This window comes from Leucoraja erinacea, chromosome 1 (genome assembly GCF_028641065.1).
Source record: "Leucoraja erinacea ecotype New England chromosome 1, Leri_hhj_1, whole genome shotgun sequence".
Taxonomy (NCBI): Eukaryota; Metazoa; Chordata; class Chondrichthyes; order Rajiformes; family Rajidae; genus Leucoraja; species Leucoraja erinaceus.
In genome coordinates this window covers 9,084,544-9,105,002 of record NC_073377.1, presented here as the reverse complement: position 1 = coordinate 9,105,002, position 20,459 = coordinate 9,084,544, and the positions used below count along the sequence as shown (strand labels likewise).

Genomic DNA, 20,459 nt, shown 5'->3' with positions numbered 1-20,459 from the left:
CCATTCTCCTGCCTTCTCCCAATAACCTCTGACACCCATACTAATCAAGAATCTATCTATCTCGGCCTTAAAAATATCTATTAACTTGGCCTCCACAGTCTTCTGTGGCAAAGAATTCCACAGATTCACCACCCTCTGACTAAAGACATTTCTCCTCATGGAAGGGACTTCTTTAGTCAGAGGGTGGTGAATCTGTGCAATTCTTTGTCACAGAAGGCTGTGGTGGCCAAGTCAATGGATATTTTTAAAGGGCTTCCTAAAGGGACACCGTTTAATTTTGAGGCTATATGATCTCTGATCCTAGACTCTCCAACTAGTGGAAACATCCTCTCCACATCCACTCAAAGTGAGAAAAGACGGCAGTGGAGGCCAAATCAATGGATATTTTGAAGGCAGAGTTTGATATATTCTTGATTAGTACGGGTGTCAGGGGTTATGGGGAGAAGGCAGGAGAATGGGGTTCAGAGGGAGAGATAGATCAGCCATGATTGAAAGGCGGAGTAGACTTGATGGGCCGAATGGCCTAATTCTGTTCCTATAACATGAAAACAAGCATGTTTAAAGTTCTAGAAATTGGGGAGGCAAGAGGCAGAGGGAATATAACAAGGTGCAGACTAAAGTTAACAAAATAATTATTATCTTAAAAACCATCAGTTGGGACAAAATGATAGTGACGGAAATTACAACTAGACAAGGAGCAGGCATAACTGTGGGCAAAACAAGAGGTTTACTGAAATTGTTAAAGTCGATATTAAATCCCAGTGAATGTAGTGTACTTGGTCAGAATATGGGCACCATAAATATAGAAGATCAACGTGCTTATGTTTCCTTTCCAGCATCTGCAGTTTTTTGCTTCAACTACTATTTCATGGTAATAGTATTTACAAAGAAACATTAAAAAAAAATAGGTGTGGGTGAAGGCCATTCGGCCCTTGTCTGTGGAATTCTCTGCCTCAGAGGGCAGTGGAGGCAGGTTCTCTGGATACTTTCAAGAGAGAGCTAGATAGGGCTCTTAAAAATAGCGGAGTCAGGGGATATGGGGAGAAGGCAGAAATGGGGTACTGATTGGGGATGATCAGCCATGATCATATTGAATGGCGGTGCTGGCTCGAAGGGCCGAATGGCCTACTCCCGCACCTATTGTCTATTGTCCAATGTCTTCAAGCCAGCACCACCATTCAATATGTCATAGCTGATCACTCAAAATGCTGCTTTCTCCCCATATCCCTCGATTCTGTCAGCCCTAAGAGCTAAACCTAACTCTCTCTTGAATACATCAAGAGACAGGCATAGACTCAATGGGTACAATGTTCATTTAAGTGGGCAAGTTGGGTTGTAAGGCCTGTTTCTGTGCCGTATGATTCTGTTTTCACCCTTGTTCATGCAATGCCATGTCACTGCTATTCTCCACTGGAACTTGTTCTCTGACAATATTGGATGCAAGTTCTTAAATTGGACTTGTACTTCACTTAAAATTATTAACAACCTCCCCCCCCCCCCCCCCCCCCCCCCCCCCCGGTAAATCATGCTGATGAACAGATTGACTAGATTGAGAAAGTACATCATCATTTTCCTCTTGGGATTAGATACCAGGTGAGGGAAAGAAGCCTAAAATATGGTGTGTTGCTAACGTACCTTTCTGCATATCACCAGGTACAAGTTCATAAGTTCAGATTGAGGCCATTCGGCCCATCAAGCCTACTCCCCCATTTCATCACAGTTGATCTATCTTTCCTTCTCCAACCCATTCTCCTGCCTTCTTCCCATAACTCCTGACACCCGCACTAATCGAAAGGCGCTACAAGATGCTGGAACTTCTGCTTCACAACACAGACCTAATTCAGGCGCTTGGCTCTTTTTTTAAATACACTTCAATAGTGGCAGTGCCAGTTTAGTGTCTACACCATCGATCTTTATTTTATTTCTTTCCGTTTCACCTCGTATCATTCCATTGGCAGATAGTATACCAATGGCATCAGCCACTCAGCCATGTTCCCAACAAAGTCTTACACAAGTCCGCTGAGGCAGTTTATTTAACCCATGGGGCAACTATTTGGACATCCTCATTTGATGTCCCTGCTGAAAAGAGCATAAAATGCTTCTCCACGGTGAGTTTCTAGGATCTATAACTCGTTATTCTGTTGGGACTTTCTAAGGAAAATCCAACAAAAAACTTGCACAGGAAATGAAAGACACGAGATACGTGCTTGGGAGAGCGAGGTGGATAATTTCTACTTCCTTACAAGAATGACAGTGGCTTTCAAAAGGCTTTTAGATGGGCAGATGGATATGCAGGGAATAGAGGGATGTGGATCATGTGCAGGTAGATAAGATTAGTTTATCTTGGCATCGTGTTCGGCACAGACATTGTGGGCCAAAGGACCTGTTCCTGCGCTGTACTATTCTATGTTCCATGTTTGCAGAACCAGCAGAGGAACAGTAGGTTGCTGGTCTATCTCCACGGACCATAGGAAGCATTTTATCAGGATGCATCACAGCTTGGTTTGGGAACTGCTCCATCCAAGAAATTGCAGGGAATTGTGGACACAGCCCACACCATCATTCAAACCAACCTCCCTTCTATTGACTTCCTTTATACCTCACGCTGCCTCGGCAAGGCCAGCAGCATAATACAGGATGAGTCGCACACCCAGTCTCCCCTCTCCCATCAGGCAAAAGATACAGTGTGGAAACGCACACCACCAGATACAGGAACAGTTTCTTCCCAGCTGTTACCAGGCAACTGAATCATCCCACCACAACCAAAGATCAATGCTGAACTAATATCTACCTTATTGGTGACCCTCAGACTATCCTTGATCAGTATTTGCTGACTTCACCTTGCATTAAACGTTATTCCCTTCTCATGTATCTATACGCTGTACATGGCTCAATTGTAATCATGCATTGTCTTTCTGCTGACTGGATAGCATGCAACAAGATCTTTTCACTGTAACCCAGTACACGGGACAATAAAATAAACGGGACTCAACTGAGCTGTCAATTTTTGGTGTAACTTCTGCCCTTAAGTCAGACTTGTATTTCACTGAGTAGTGTGTAGGAGTAGATTCTCAGAAACAATTGGCAAAGAATCAAAGGCAAATGACTCCGCTCTTTTTCACCATGTATGACTTGATTCACTGACTGGAGCTCGGTGACGCTAATAAACAACCAAAATCTAAATTAGATAAAACCTGTTCAAGTTAGATCAACACTGAGCATAAATTCTGCAGAGGTTAGAATTCAAACCCATGCCTTATAACCCATGGCACTCTAAAGCAGTTTGTTTTACAGTGGAGCCGTCAGGAAAGTTAATCCACCCAAAGGAAAGGCACTGGAAAGGTCCAAGGTCATGTTAGTGTTAGCTTTACCATAACGATTCATACTTCAGTCCTACCAGTTCCCATATCATTCCAGCCAACAAGTTAGTCAGCACTATCGGTAGCCGAGTCACACTGTACGAGCTCCCCTGCCTCATTCCCAGACTTACCTCTTATTATATTGAATATGATGCCATTTTTAAAAACTGGGGAAAAGGAGGAACAGCAATAGAAAAAAATGTACAGCAATCACAATTAAACCATCACAGGATCAGCAAAGAAAGATAGATTACAACCAAATACAAGTAACAAAATGTTGCTAGCCAGATTGACTGGTCATTCAACTCATTGCTGGATGTCATAGAAACATAGAAACATAGAAATTAGGTGCAGGAGTAGGCCATTCGGCCCTTCGAGCCTGCACCGCCATTCAATATGATCATGGCTGATCATCCAACTCAGTATCCCGTACCTGCCTTCTCTCCATACCCCCTGATCCCCTTAGCCACAAGGGCCACATCTAACTCCCTCTTAAATATAGCCAATGAACTGGCCTCAACTACCTTCTGCGGCAGAGAGTTCCAGAGATTCACCACTCTCTGTGTGAAAAAACTTCTTCTCATCTCGGTTTTAAAGGATTTCCCCCTTATCCTTAAGCTGTGACCCCTTGTCCTGGACTTCCCTAACATCGGGAACAATCTTCCTGCATCTAGCCTGTCCAACCCGTTAAGAATTTTGTACGTTTCTATAAGATCCCCTCACAATCTCCTAAATTCTAGAGAGTATAAACCAAGTCTATCCAGTCTTTCTTCATAAGACAGTCCTGACATCCCAGGAATCAGTCTGGTGAACCGTCTCTGCACTCCCTCTATGGCAATAATGTCCTTCCTCAGATTTGGAGACCAAAACTGTACGCAATACTCCAGGTGTGGTCTCACCAAGACCCTGTCCAACTGCAGTAGAACCTCCCTGCTCCTATACTCAAATCCTTTTGCAATGAAAGCTAACATACCATTCGCTTTCTTTACTGCCTGCTGCACCTGCATGCCTACCTTCAATGACTGGTGTACCATGACACCCAGGTCTCGCTGCATCTCCCCCTTTCCCAATCGGCCACCATTTAGATAATACATTAGATAATACATTAGATAATATGTCAAGTTACATACATAGATACAATAGTCAATAGCTGCAGGAGTAGGCCATTCGTCCCTTCGAGCCAGCACCGCCATCCACTGTGATCATGGCTGTGATCCACAATCAGTATCCCGTTTCTGCCTTCTCCACATATCAATTTATTCCGCTAGTCCTAAAAGCTCTATCTAACTCTCTTTTGAATGCATCCAGTGAATCTGCCTCCACTGCCATCTGAAGCAGAGAATTTCACAAATTCACAACTCTCGGTGTGAAAATGTTTTTCCTCATCTCGGTTCTGGACTCCCCCTAACATCGGGAACATGTTTCCTGCATCTAGCGTGTCCAATCCCTTAATAATCTTATATGTTTCAATAAGATATCCTCTCATCCTTCTAAATCCCAGTGTATACAAACCCAGTCGACCCATTCTTTCATCATATGACAATCCTGCCATCCCGGGAATTAACCTCATGCACTTCCTCAATAACAAGAATGTCCTTCCTCAAATTAGGAGACCAAAACTGCACACAATACTCCAGGTGTGGTCTCACTAGAGCCCTGTTCACCTGCAGAAGGACCCATTCACTCCTATACTCAACTCCTCTCGTTATGGTCAACATGCCATTAGCTTTCTTCATTGCCTGCTGTACCTGCATGCTTACTTTCAGTGACTGATGTACAAGGACACCCAGGTCTCGTTGTACTTCCCCTTTTCCTAACCTGATACCATTCAGATAATAATCTGCCTTCCCATTCTTGCCACCAAAGTGGATAACCTCACATTTATCCACATTAAACTGCATCTGCCATGCATCTGCCCACTCACCCAACCTGTCCAAGTCACCCTGCATCCTGATAGCATCCTCTTCACAGTTCACACTGCCACCCGGCTTTGTGTCATCTGCAAATTTGCTAATGTTACTTTTAATTGTTGGTGCAAAGGTGCTGTGTCATTGCAAATGTACTTTCAAAGGAGTATATTAAGATGAAGCCATTTGGGATGTTACATTGAAAAATAACGTGATGTAGAAAAACAAGTAAAACCTTCAAAACTAGGGTTTCAACCACAGGTAGAATTTGGATGGACACAAAATGCTGGAGTAACTCAGTGGGACAGGCAGCATCTCTGGGTAGGAATGGGTGACGTTTCAGGTCGAGACCTTTCTTCAGACTACGAGTCAGGGGAGAGGGAGACATAGATATATAGAAGGGGAAGGTGTGAAAACGAGACATTAAAGTGGACGAAGCTCAATGAAAATGTAGAATAGATCATTGTTAGCTAGGGGAAGATGACAACAAAGCAAACAGAGATAAAATTTAATCAGGAAGACAAGTCAGACTGGTCAGAGAACAGGATGAGGGAGCGATGGAGAGAGAGGGAATCCAAGGGATCCCTGAAGTTAGAGAAGTCAATGTTCATACCGCTGGGTTGTGAGCTGCCCAAGCAAAATATTAGGTGCTGTTCCTCCAATTTTCGTTGGGCCTCACTCTGACAATGGAGGAGGCCCAGGATAGAAAGGTCAGTGTGGGAATTGGAGGGGGAAGGGGAGTTGAAGTGTTTAGCACCCGGGACACCACATTTAGGTGGACAGAGCAGATGTGTTCAGCTAAACGATCGCTGAATCTGCACTTGGTCTCGCCGATATATAGGAATCCACACCTGGATGAGACTTGGATTGTATGGGATAGGAATTGGAAAGACTTGGATAGCAATACTCTTATTTGGAGTATTACATTCAGTTCTTCCATTACAGGAAGGATGTGCAGCCTTTGCTGCCTGGATTGGAGGGTTTCAGCCACAGAGAGAGGTTGGATAGATTTGCATTATTTTATCTGGAACATCAGAGGCATAGATAGGGTAGACAGTCAGTACCTTTTTCCCAGGGGTGGAAATGTCCAACACTAGAGGGCATCTAGAAGGTGAGGGGGGAAATGTTTAATGGAGATATGCGGGGCAAGCTGTTTTTACACAGAGAGTGGTGGGGGCAAGGAATGCATTGTCAGAGCTGGTGGTGCAGGCAGATACAATAGTGGCATTTAAGATGCTTTTAGATAGGCACGCGGATGTGCACAGAATAGAGGGATATGGATCATGTGCAGGCATCCTGTTCGGCACAAACATTGTTGACCAAAGGGCCTGTTCCTGTGGTGTCCTGTTCTATGTTCTTAGATTCTGATTTCCTGCAGTACATACATGTTCTCAGGGTCAGTTCTACAGTGTCCATTGCAATGCTTATACCAAGGGTTGGGGCCGGCACATCCGGAAAATGGCTATTGTTGAACACCCGCAAAACACAGGGAGCGCAACCTTCTACAATGGCTCAGGCACCATTGTCGCTGACAGGGTACTGCACAAGGCAGTCACAAAACACACTGAACACTGCTCTGACACATTCTACAGAAGCCACCCCACGCTCAAACAAACAAGTAGTTCCTGAAGATTGTTGCTAACGAGAACTGAAGCTTCCAGAAGGCCGCAGCCTACCTGTAGGTGCCGAGCAGGTCCCCCATGGGCGAACGCAAGACCTGGTGGACTGCGGCCTGCAGGGGGAAGGCGCCAATCCGGCCTCTGCTCGTGGGACCCAGCGACCAGTGGCTTGGAAGAGAGACCCCCACGAGCTGACCCGTGCTCATCCCCCGAAGACCAGATGGTGGAGCCGGCGATGACAATGTATGTGACTAACGAGGAGCGAAGCCGGTAGGAGAGGAGAGGTAACTGGGATCTGTCCTACCCCACCCTCGAGGTCAGCTACACGAGGGTCCCCAGGGGCACAGTGGTGGATGAGCGAGAAGAGGGACGTCGGTTCGCAGGTCGACACACACGACCAAGGGGAGATGACCACTGGAGGCCCCGCAGCAGCCTGAGGCTCGCCTGGAACAGGCTCCGCTCGTAACACCAAGAGCACGGACTGGACTCTGAACATGGCCCCTCTTGCACGCGGGATCAGTAGATTATTTCTGTACAGTTTGCTAACCGGGTTGTGCTAAGGGATGGCAATACTCTACTGGACTGTTTAGAAGAACATCATTTCACTGTGCATTTGCATTTCACACGTGTGACAATTACAGTACCATTGAACCGTTGTACCTGACGATATGTGGCTCAATGATCATCCTACAGGCAGCACGAGACCCTGGGGGAAGGGTCAGCTGAGAACAAGGGCCATTTTGAACGGAGATGAGGAAACACTTTTTTCACTCAGAGAGTTGTGAATCTGTGCAATTCTCCGCCTCAAAAGGCAGTGTAGGCCGATTCTCTGGATGCTTTCAAGAGAGAGTTAGATTGAGCTCTTAAAGATAGCGGAGTCAGGGGATAAGGGGAGAAGGCAGGAACGGGGTACTGATTGTGGATGCAAACCTTGAAACTTTCTTTCATCAGACTCCACTGTTATACCTTTGCACTAAATGCTGTACCCTTTAACCTTTCGCTTCGCACTGTGGACGGCTTGATTGTATCTTTATTTTGACTGGATAGCACGCAAACAATATATTTTCGCTGTAAACTGCTCACGGCACACGTGACAATAATAAACAAAACTAAACTAAATGCACCAATGCAAGTTATCTCAGCCACTCCACAAGTGTAACATCAAAGATAGACACAAAATGCTGGAGACCTGAAACGTCACTCATTCCTTCTCTCCAGAGATGCTGCCTGTCCCGCTGAGTTACTCCAGCATCTTGTGTCTTTCTTCAGTGTAAACCAGCAGCATCCGCCGTTCTCCCTCCACAGTGTAACATGTTATGTATTCTCTTTACGCTTTGATGCACAAGGTTCCTCCTGATTTCCTTATTGGACGAGTTAGTGAGTATTATATGTTTATAATGACCGTGCATGTGCGAAGATTCTTTGAAGCAAAGTTTACCTGAGTTATCGACAGTCTCTGTGATGTTCCCCGGTGCACTCTGGGTTTGGGGCTGCGTGCTGCTTACATGTTCTGCCGGATCACTGCTGCTCTCTCCTCGAATCGTCGTCAGATCCTGCATGCTGAAGCTTCTTAGCCTTTCCGAGAGAGCTCCTTGTCCCTGCAGCATAGGAAACGGTTTATTTTAAAATCGTGTCTTGCGACCATCTGCGACGTGTGTTGGAGTGTGCGGGGCAGGCTATGTATATATTGTACATGTGCACCAGTTTTGCCCAGCTGTTATCAGGCAACCGAGCCACCCTACCAACAACTAGAGAGCAATCCTACCTCATTGGAGATCCTTTGACTATCCTTGATCGGACTTTACGAGACTTTATCTTGCGCTGAACGTTATTCACATTATTCCCTTTAACATGTATCTATATATTGTAAATGGCTCGATGGTAATCATGTACGCCGACTGGTTAGCACGAAACAAAAGCTTTTCACTGTACCTCGGTATACGTGACAATTAACTAAACTCAAACTCAAAATATGTCTGTGCACATAACAATGTTCCATTGAATTAAAAAAAGAATCAAGGTGGATGGAAGGAACTGCAGGTGCTGGTTTAGCAAACAAGGCACAAAGTGCTGGAGTAACTCAGTAGGGAGAACATGATGCGACATTTCGGGTCGGGGCCTTCTTCAAGACTGGCAGTGATATTGAGTCATTTGTGCTTTAGTTGTAGCAATCTTGGCTCAGAGTAACAAGTCTATCAGGTTAACACAAAAGATCTGGGCTCATAAGTTCATAAGTGATAGGAGCAGAATTGGGCCATTCGCCCATCAAGTCTACTCTGCCATTCAATCATGGTTGATCTATCTTTCCCTCCTAATCCCATTCTCGTGCCTTTCCCCCCCCCCCATAACCCCTGACACCCGTACTAATTGTGTGTTTACACTATAAGATCATCCCTCAGCTTTATTCCAAGGAATAAAGACCTCGTCTGCACAATCTTTCCCTATAGGTCCTCGAATCCAGGCAACACCCATGCAAACACTTATTGTTGTACTCATGGTATCTACCGCTGCAGAATATACTTGCTGCTATACATCTGCAAAAAAGTGGGTCCACTTGAGGAGGCTAAAACATAAAATGCAAGAGTAACTCAGCGGATCAGGCAGCATCCCTGAAGAACATGGATAGGTAACGTTTCGGATCGGGATCCTTCTTCAGATACGAAGCGTGACCTATCCATGTTCTCCAGGGATGCTGTCTGATACATTGTGTTCCTCCAGCATTTGGTATCTTTCCTTGGTAAACCATCATCTGCAGTTCCCTGTTTCTATCTTTTAGGAAGCTCTTGTATCAACAGCTTTAAATATTAACAGTGCTACACAAAAAAGGAGACGAGGAAGAATTTCTTTAGTCAGAGGGTAGTGAATTTGTGGAGGCCAAGTCAATGGACATTTTTAAAGTGGAGATTAATACATTTTTGATTTTTAAGGATGTTAGGGTTATGGGGAGAAGGCAGGAGAATGAGTTTGAGAGGAAAAGATAGATCAGCCATGAGTGAATAGCATAGACTTGATGGGCCGAATGGCCTAGTTCTGTATCTACAACATGAACATTTTCAGATACATAATCAGTGTGCTCTCTATAGTGGGGCAAGATTATTACTAGGATCTTGCTGACTGTATTTAAATTAGGCACAACCACAAAAGCAGCATCTGTTTCCTCCATAGCATACAACACCCCCCCAATTGGCTAAACTCATCTGCTGAGTAAAAATGCTGGAAAAACTCAGCAGGTCTGGCAGCATCTGTGGAAAGAGAAGATGGGTAGATCTGAAATAGGGCGGCACGGTGGCGCAGCGGTAGAGTTGCTGCCTCACAGCGCCAGAGGCCTGGGTTCGATCCTGATTACGGGTGTTTGTCTGTATGGAGTTTGTGACCCGCGTGGGTTTTCCCCGGGTGCTCAGGTTTCCTCCCACACTCCAAAGACGTACAGGTTTGTAGTCAATGATTTGGTATAATTGTAAATCGACTTGGTTTAATTTTAAACTTGGTATAATTGGAGACTTATGCCCCTGTCCCACTTAGGAAACCTGAACGGAAACCTCTGGAGACTTTGCGCCCCACCCATGGTTTCCGTGCAGTTCCCGGAGGTTCCCAGAGGTTTTTGTCAGTCTCCCTACCTGCTTCCACTACCTGCAACCTCCGGAAACCACCTGCAACCTCCGGGAACCACGCGGAAACCTTGGGTGGGGCGCAAAGTCTCCAAAGGTTTCCGTTCAGGCTTCCTAAGTGGGACAGGGGCATTAGTGTAATTGCAAATTGTCCCTAGTGTGTGTAGAACTGGTGTAAGTGTGCGGGCGTCGCTGGTTGGAGTGGACTCAGTAGGCCGAAGGGCTTGGTTCCGCGTTGAATCTCTAAACTAAACCACCCATTGTTTCGCTTTTCACAGATGATGCTTTTTAATTTAAATTTACAGTGGAGAGTAATATAATACCAGAGCTCTGTGGTATCACAAGACTTCAAGATGGCTAATGTTGTGTCTTTATTTTATAAGGGCAAGAAGGACAAGGCAGAGAACTACAGAACCTAACATCAGTGAGAAGGTTAATGGAGGGGTTTCTGAGGGACAGGATGTGGTAAAACCAGGCGAGATGATCGCAAGAACGGCAGGGCCCGGGGCAGTGTTGGAAACATAGATTGGGTGGGTGTTTATACATTTTTTCTCAGGCTGGGAGAATCTAAAAGAGGGCACTTATTTAATGTGAGAGTGGAAAGATCTAAAGGGGACCATAGAAACATAGAAACATAGAAATTAGGTGCAGGAGTAGGCCATTCGGCCCTTCGAGCCTGCACCGCCATTTAATATGATCATGGCTGATCATCCAACTCAGTATCCTGTACCTGCCTTCTCTCCATACCCTCTGATCCCCTAGGCCACAAGGGCCACATCTAACTCCCTCTTAAATATAGCCAATGAACTGGACTCGACTACCCTCTGTGGCAGAGAGTTCCAGAGATTCACCACTCTCTGTGTGAAAAATGTTCTCCTCATCTCGGTTTTAAAGGATTTCCCCCTTATCCTTAAGCTGTGACCCCTTGTCCTGGACTTCCCCAACATCGGGAACAATCTTCCTGCATCTAGCCTGTCCACGCCCTTAAGAATTTTGTAAGTTTCTATAAGATCCCCTCTCAATCTCCTAAACTCTAGAGAGGCATAAACCAAGTGTATCCAGTCTTTCGCATAGACAGTCCTGACATCCCAGGAATCAGTCGGGCATCGCTTCTCTGCACTCCCTCTATGGCAATAATGTCCTTCCTCAGATTTGGAGACCAAAACTGCACGCAATACCCAGGTGTGGTCTCACACAGACCCTATACAACTGCAGTAGAACCTCCCTGCTCCTATACTCAAATCCTCTTGCTATGAAAGCCAACATGCCATTCGCTTTCTTTACTGCCTGCTGCACCTGCATGCCTACCTTCAATGACTGGTGTACCATGACACCCAGGTCTCGCTGCATCTCCCCCTTTCCCAATCGGCCACCGTTTAGATAATAATCTGCTTTCCCGTTTTTGCCTCCAAAATGGATAACCTCACATTTATCCACACATAGAAACTGCATCTGCCAAACATTTTTTCCACTCACCCAATCTATCCAAGTCACCTTATTTCTCCTAGCATCCTCCTCAGACCTAACACTGCCTCAGTGACAATTTGTTCACACAGAATGTGGTGGTTATCATAAGATCAGAAGTGATAGGGGTAGAATTAGGCCATTCGGCCCATCAAATCTGCTCCACCATTCAATCATGGCTGATTTATCTCTCCCTCCTAACCCCATTCTGCTGCTTTCTCCCCATAACCTCTGACACCCGTACTAATCAAGTGGTACTAATTCCAAGTTATGGAATGAACTGCCAGAAGATGTTATGGAATGAACTGCCATAAGATGTAGTAGAGGTGGCCACAATTTATAGGAAAGGTACATGGATAGGAAAGGTTTAAAGGCAAAAAGGACATCCATCCAACTGGGATAAGCACAGGTAGACACTTGATGCCTTGGATGAGTTGGATCAAAAGGCCTGATTCTGTGCTGTGTGGCTTTAACTGAACATTATCTTAAAAGCATGTCATAATATTTTACAAATCTCATCCAAAATTAATCTAATTTTCTCTTTTGGAAATAGACAAGCCAACTGCTCGTTTCTAGAATTTTCCATTTCCCCTTTGGAATTTGCGCTTTGAAAAGTAAACCACTGACTTGTGCCAGTGTTGATATGACTCACAAGCAGCCATGCCACGGCACAAAGACAGGCTGAAGCCAGGCACTCAGTGTTTCTCAGTGCGTTACACAACTCATATCATCAACACTCTCCCGACAAAATAGATTGACTACGTGCCACAAACCACAAGCCACACACAGGGTATTCCGATCTGTGCACTTTCATGCTGTCACAGGGACTGAGCTTTGCAAGAATTGCATTCAACGCCAGTTAACGCACTCTGTGCCAGCACTCGACATGTTAGGAAATATTGGGATTATCTGATCGCCAGGGGTATTCAGAGGCTGACACAACAACATGCAGTTTGCATCTTCCACGGAGTTTTAATTTCCATGCAAGTTAATCTCCCCACGTAAGCAGTTATAAAACCAATGCTTTATATGTATAAAACAATGTTTTAATATAAATGTTTTACATGTTTAAGAGGCTTTTAGATGGGCAAATGACTATGCAGGGACGTGGATCACATGCAGGCAGAAGAGATTGGTTTAATCTGGCATCAATATTGCAATGCAGGCATCTGTCTAATTATTGCAAGTGGGTTGAACCCTCTGTGAAGATACAGGGTAAAATGAATAACAAAGTAGAAACAGCTGGAGGAACTCAGTGGCACAGACATTGTGGGTCAAAGGGCTCGTTACTGTGCTGTACTGTTCCCCGTTGGCTGCTTGCACAGATGTATAAAAAGAAGGCATAATTATGGATGTCAAATATACCAATGTACCTTGGCAGAATGCTTAGGAAGCAGGAGGCAGAGCAGGATGGCTCAATTAACATATTGACATCAAACATTGATACTTCCGTGTAACTACATTTCACACCGGGGCAGCACGGTGGCGCAGCGGTAGAGTTGCTGCTTTACAGCGCCAGAGACCCGGGTTCGATCCCGACTACGGGTGCTGTCTGTATGGAGTTTGTACATTCTCCCCGTGACCTGTGTGGGTTTTCTCCGGGAGCTCCCACATTCCAAAGACGTGCAGGTTTGCAGGTTATTTAGCTTTGGTCAAAGAAAATTGTAAATTGTCCCCAGGATAGTACTGATGTGCAGGGATCATTATATGGTCGGCGTGGACTCAATGGGCCTGAAATCTCACAATTAAACTAAACCTCTTCTCGCTTTATCTGACATCTTCTTGTCTCCCTTTTATCTCTAGCCTTTCTCACTTAAGGGCCTGTCCCACCTGCATGCGATTGCATGCGTCTAGCGCGACCAAACGTGGTGGCTTGAGGCGTACGGCCTTGCGGGGCCGGTATCACTTCCAACCGCGGAGCCGTCTGGAGTTGTGCGGGGCTGGTCCCGACATCATACTCACCAATCAGCTGGGCAGGAGGCGGGCCGACTGAATTTGGACGTCGCACGGTGTCGGGCGGTTATGTCATCAAGCAACGGCACGCCGGGCGGTGACGTAATTGCACAACGCCACGCGCTAGGCGTACGCCGTCAAAACGCTGCGTACGGCGTCGAGACGCTGCGTACGACGTTGAGGCGGCTGCGGGCCAACAGGCCATTGCCGCGTGGAATTTTTGGACAGTTTTTCTGAGCCCCGCGCGATGTCGGGACCAGCCCCGCACAACTCCATACGTCTCTGCCGATCTCTCTTTTCCAGCTTTCTCCCCCCTTTACTACAATCAGTCTGAAGAAGGGTCCAACTTGAAACATCACCTGTCCATTCCCTCCGCAGATGCTCTCTGACCTGCCGAGTTCCTCCAGCACTCGGTATTTTGCTAATCATTTTATCCTGTATTGTAACAGAGGGTTTAACCCATTTGGAATAATTAGCCAGGTGCCGTACAGATCAGGACCTAAACACTAACGGATAGTTCACAGTGATATCTCTCGGTTCAATGCTCTTCAATCCTATCCACAAATCACAATGTTTTCAGCAAAGGGTAGCATATGGACTTACATTTCTGAATGCATCGTTCAATTCACTCATATTGGTAACAATGTTCTATATCACTCCAAAAAGCACATCCAACTATAGTGAGCCTTTGTAGATGTTTTCCCTTCCTTTGCTCCTGGCTAATGCAATCAACTTCATTATTCCTGTTCATATCAGAAGTCGCATATTTCTCAAGACTTTAGCCACTCATCAGAGCTTCTCCTCAGCATAATTCCAAATTAAACCACCATCCATCTCCGCTTCAATGTGCAGCAATCAACAAACGGCAAAATGCAAGAAATCATAATCAGACACAGTCTCTGAATGCAGGGTTAGTAGCTGCTCAATCCAAATTACCTTGCCCTCTTTTATCGCCATACAAAGGATTAGATTGAGAAGGTGAGATACCTATTGCAGAAAGAGCAGTTAATGAAAGCTGGCACAGGTACATGGAGGGAGAAAGACTTGTCGCAGGCTGCTCACATTGAACACATACAGTAATTGTCTGCCACTTGTATCCAACGTCATGCATTCCATTCCATGGACTTCAATCAGACTAAATGCACAGTGCTGAGTACAACTGGCACTTGCTATTCCCATTCCTTGTGTTCATATTTCTTCCTACAGCCACCACCTTTAACAATGCAACACAGGCAAAGATATAGGAATCGGGAGCAGCAGATGCTGGTTTTGTGGAGAAACGGTGGACCAGCCAGCACCTCTGGAGAACATGGATAGGTGATGTTTCCAGTCGGATCGGAAGAAGGGCCCCAGCCCGAAACGTCATCTATCCATGTTCTGCCGGGATGTTGCCTGACCCGCTGAGTTACTCCAGCACTTCGTGTCTTTCACAAACAAAGATTGCCACTGCAAAATTAAGTCAGAATTACAACACTAGTCGCAGCTGATTGGAAGCTGGGACGCTGTTCCAGGAGGAATTGTGAATGAAATATATTAAATAAGTGTAATATAAAAAATATATAAATGGAACAGGATTGTACTTTATATTTTATGAACTGCTCGTAATAACATAATGTCAACTTCAGAAATCGGAGGTTCAAAAGGACTTGGTGGTGCTGGTGCAGGATTCCCAAAGGGCTAATTTGCAAGTTGAATCACTAGTAAGGAAGACAAACGCAATGTTGCCATTTATTTCGAGAACACTAGCAAATAAAAACAGTGATGTAATGTTTTTTTTTGTTTTTTTTAGAAAATAGGTGCAGGAGTAGGCCATTCGGCCCTTCGAGCCTGCACCACCATTCAATACGATCATGGCTGATCATCCAACTCAGTATCCTGTACCTGCCTTCTCTCCATACCACCTGATCCCTTTAGCCACAAGGGCCACATCTAACTCCCTCTTAAATATAGCTAACGAACTGGCCTCAACTACATTCTGTGGCAGAGAATTCCACAGATTCACCACTCTCTGTGCAAAAAATTATTTTTTCATTTCAGTCCTAAAAGATTTCCCCTTTATCCTTAAACTGTGACCCCTTGTTCTGGACTTCCCCAACATCGGAAACAATCTTCCTGCATCTAGCCTGTCCAATCCTTTAAGAATTTTGTAAGTTTCTATAAGATACCCCCTCAATCTTCTAAATTCTAGCGAGTACAAGCCGAGTCTATCCAGTCTTTCATATGAAAGTCCTGACATCCCAGGAATCAGTCTGGTGAACCTTCTCTATGCTGAGGCTTTATAAGACACTGGTTATTTGGAGTATTGTGTGGAGATTTGCGCCCCATATCCTAGGAAGGATGTGCTGGTATTGGATAGGGATCAGACAGGTTTATGAGAATAATGCCATGGAGGGGTGGGTTAATGTACGAGGAGCATTTGACAGCACTGGGCCTGTACTCACTGGAGTTTAGAAGGATAAGGGGGGGACCTCGCTGAAACTTGCCGAATAATGTAAGTGCTGGATAGAGTGAATGCGGAGAGGATGTTTCCATTAGTGGGAGTGCCTAGGACTAGATGGCCCAGACTCAGAATAAAAGGACACATTTAGAAAGGAGATGATGAGGAATTTATTTAGTCAGAGGGTGGTGAATCAATGGAATTCATTGCTACAGCCAGCTGTGGAGGCTATTGTGTATTTTTAAGACAGAGATTACCAGTTTCTTGTTAATAAGGATATCAAAAGCTATAGGGAGAAGGCAGGAGAATGGGGCTGAGGGTAAGATAGATTAGCCACGATTAAATGGCAGAGTGGACTCGATGGGCCAAATGTAATTCTGCTTCGATGACTGATGAACTCTTAACTGTGGCAGAAGTCTACTAACTCCTTAATGACTGATGCAAAATGGATACAATTTTCACTTCATTTTTCAACATTTGGGCAATGCTGACAATTGCAGCATTTGTTGCCCATCCCAAATTATTCTTGAGGAGGGGGCGGCAAGCTGCCTTCTTGAATGGCTGCATTATTTTATCTTCCTTGTATTATGAAGGAAAGAAAATAATACAGGCATTGTGTAAGCTGTAGCAAAAGAAACCATGCATTAAAACAAAAACATAAATGAAATACATTAATATCATTACAGTTACTGTATATCATATGTTCTCTGAAGTTCAGCATTTTCATGGTATTTCCCTGTTCCTTTTTTTTATTTCAGTATTAGAGTTGAGAGCTGTGTTAAATGCTAACTTGATTTAATCAGTAATTGTGTGGTTCATTAAAGAGAGACACAAAATACAGCAGTTCAGGCAGCATCTCTGGAGAAAATGAACAGGTGACGATTTAGGTCGAGACCTTTCTTGACTGAGAGTCAGGAGAAAGGGAAACAAGAGATATAGATTGTACATAGAACAAATGAATGAAATATATGCAAAATGCAATAATTATATTAATTGTATATTAATACAATTCATAACAAGAGGATTTCAGTATAGGAGTAAAGAGGTTCTTCTGCAGTTGTATAGGGCTCTGGTGAGACCACATCTGGAGTATTGTGTACAGTTTTGGTCTAATTTGAGGAAGAACATCCTTGTGATTGAGGCAGTGCAGTGTAGGTTCACGAGATTGATCCCTGGGATGGCGGGACTGTCATATGAGGAAAGATTGAAACGACTAGGCTTGTTTAGAAGGATAAGGGGGAATCTTATAGAAACATTTAAAATTATAAAAGAACTGGACAAGCTAGATGCAGGAAAAATGTTCCCAATGTTGGGCGAGTCCAGAACCAGGGGCCACAGTCTTAGAATAAAGGGGAGGTCATTTAAGACTGAGGTGAGAAAAAACTTTTTCACCCAGAGAGTTGTAAAGGGACTTGGGAGTGCTGGTGCAGGATTTCTAAAAAGTTAATCTGCAAGTTGAATCAGTAGTAAAGAAAACAAACTCAATGTTAGCATTTAATTTAAGAGGACTTGTATGCAAAAACACGGATTTAATGTTGAGGCTCCATAAGGCGCTGGTAAGGCTGCATTTGGAATATTGTGAACAATTTTGAGCACCATATCTGAGGAAGGATGTGCTGACTCTGGAGAGGGTCCAGGGGAGGTTTACAAGAATGATCCCAGGAATGAGTAGGTTAGCCTATGATGAGCGTTTGACGGCACTGGGCCTGTACTCGCTGGAGTTTAGAAGAATGAGGGGGGACCACATTGAAACATACTGAATGGTGAAAGGCTTGGATAGAGTGGATGTGGAGAGGATGTTTCCACTAGTGAGAGAGTCTTGGACTAGAGGCCATAGCCTCAGAATTAAAGGACGTTCTTTTAGGAAAGAGATGAGGAGACATTTCTTTAGACAGAGGGTGATGAATCTGTGGAATTCATTGCCACAGAAGGCTGTGGAGGCCAAGTCAGGGGATATATTTAAGGCAGAGATAGATAAATTTATGATTAGTACAGGTGTCAGAGGGTTTTGGGGAGAAGGCAGTAGAATGGGATTAGGAAGGAGAGATAGATCAGCCATGATGGAATGGCGGAATAGACGATGGGCTGAATGGCCTAATTCTACTCCTACCCCTTATGCCCTTATGATGATCATGGAAAGTTGGAGCCCACAAAGGTCCATTGTTGGCTGCGGGATAGATGATGATGAGTTATACAGTGAAACTCAACTGCACGACAGTGAAACTAGTATGACAATTAGAGTGGGGGAGGGACGGAGAAAGAGGGGATGCAAGGGTTACTTGAAGTTAGAGAAATCTATATTCAGACCGCTGTTGTACGCTGCCCAAGCAAAATATGCGGTGCTGTTTTTGTGTCTATCTTCAGCTTAAACCAGCATCTGCAGTTCCTTCCTACACATCCTTGTTTCGGCTTTTGTCTGGGAATCATTGTGTCTTGCATTTGAATGGCAGCTTCAATTGATATCACCAGTTAATATTTTACACTGGGAAATCAGCCACTGAAAAGGTGAAATGATACCCTCGTCATGAGTATGTAGGCGGCCAGTAAGCTATTAAAACAAATCTCCTAATGCAGAGGTACCCCAAACCTTTCTTTACAGCACATCCCCATCCACATTTATCAGCTACTCATAGAGTCATGCTAAAACGTTGTTCAGCCCATTGAGTCATCTCCGCCATTCAATCATGCCTGATCTATCTTTTAGATTATTAGGGGATTGGACACGCTAGAGGCAGGAAACACGTTCCCGATGTTGGGGGAGTGCAGAACCAGAAGCCACAGTTTAAGAATGAGGGGTATGTTTCAGAAACAACTGCAGTTAGAAACATGGAAAATAGGTGCAGGAGTAGGCCATTCAGCCCTTCGAGCCTGCACCGCCATTCAATTTGATCATGGCTGATCATCCAACTCAGTATCCCGTACCTGCCTTCTCTCCATATCCCCTGATCCCTTTAGCCACAAGGGCCACATCTAACTCCCTCTTAAAATGTAGATGTTGGAAAAATCGAAGGTAGACAAAAATGTTGGAGAAACTCAGCGGGTGAGGCAGCATCTATGGAGCGAAGGAATAGGTGACGTTTCGGGTCGAGACCCTTCTTTAGACTAAGGGGTAGGCTATTTAGAACGGAGATGAGGAAAAACTTTTTCACCCAGAGATTTGTGAATCTCTTCCTCAGAAGGCAGTGGAGGCCAATTCTCTGGATGCTTTCAAGAGAGAGTTAGATAGAGCTCTTAAAGATAGCGGAGTCGATGGATATGGGGAGAAGGCAGGAACGGGGTACTGAGTGTGGATGATCTGCCATGATCACAGTGAATGGCGGTGCTGGCTCGAAGGCCGAAAGGGCTACTCCTGCACCTATTGTTTATTGTCCATATCCAGGCTGCAAGGTGACTTGGATAGGCTGGGTGAGTGGGCAAATGCATGGCAGTTGCAGTATAATGTGGATAAATGTGAGGTTATACACTTTGGTGGCAAAAACAGGAAAGTAGACTATTATCTGAATGGTGGCCGATTAGGAAAAGGGGAGATGCAACGAGACCTGGGTGTCATGGTACACCAGTCATTGAAAGTAGGCATGCAGGTGCAGCAGGCAGTGAAGAAAGCCAATGGTATGTTAGCATTCATAGCAAAAGGATTTGAGTATAGGAGCAGGGAGGTTCTACTGCAGTTGTACATGGTCTTGGTGAGACCACACCTGGAGTATTGCGTACAGTTTTGGTCTCCTAATCTGAGAAAAGACATTCTTGCCATAGAGGGAGTACAGAGAAGGTTCACCAGACTGATTCCTGGGATGTCAGGACTTCCATATGAAGAAAGACTGGATAGACTTGGTTTGTACTCGCTAGAATTTAGAAGATTGAGGGGGGATCTTATAGAAACTTACAAAATTCTTAAGGGGTTGGACAGGCTAGATGCAGGAAGATTGTTCCCAATGTTGGGGAAGTCCAGGACAAGGGGTCACAGCTTAAGGATGAGGGGGAAATCTTTTAGGACTGAGATGAGAAAAACATTTTTCACACAGAGAGTGGTGAATCTTTGGAATTCTCTGCCACAGAAGGTAGTTGAGGCCAGTTCATTGGCTATATTTAAGAGGGAGTTAGATGTGGAGCTT

The 20,459-nt window shown here is 44.8% G+C and overlaps 2 protein-coding genes across 3 annotated transcripts in view; one reads left to right on the top strand and one right to left on the bottom strand.

Moving 5' to 3' along the window:
- The window catches only part of ptcd3 (pentatricopeptide repeat domain 3), a 354,967-nt gene that overhangs the window by 164,045 nt on the left and 170,463 nt on the right, over window positions 1–20,459 (top strand). The window lies entirely within an intron of this gene.
- The window catches only part of reep1 (receptor accessory protein 1), a 107,318-nt gene that overhangs the window by 20,022 nt on the left and 66,837 nt on the right, over window positions 1–20,459 (bottom strand). The window contains exons 6-7 of one of the 2 annotated variants that reach the window (XM_055649983.1): window positions 8,324–8,483; window positions 3,491–3,526 (exon numbers count right to left, since the gene is read on the bottom strand). In XM_055649983.1, coding sequence (XP_055505958.1) covers window positions 3,491–3,526; window positions 8,324–8,483 — 196 coding nt within the window. The remainder of the gene's footprint in view (window positions 1–3,490; window positions 3,527–8,323; window positions 8,484–20,459) is intronic. The other variant, XM_055650054.1, reaches the window with a different exon arrangement.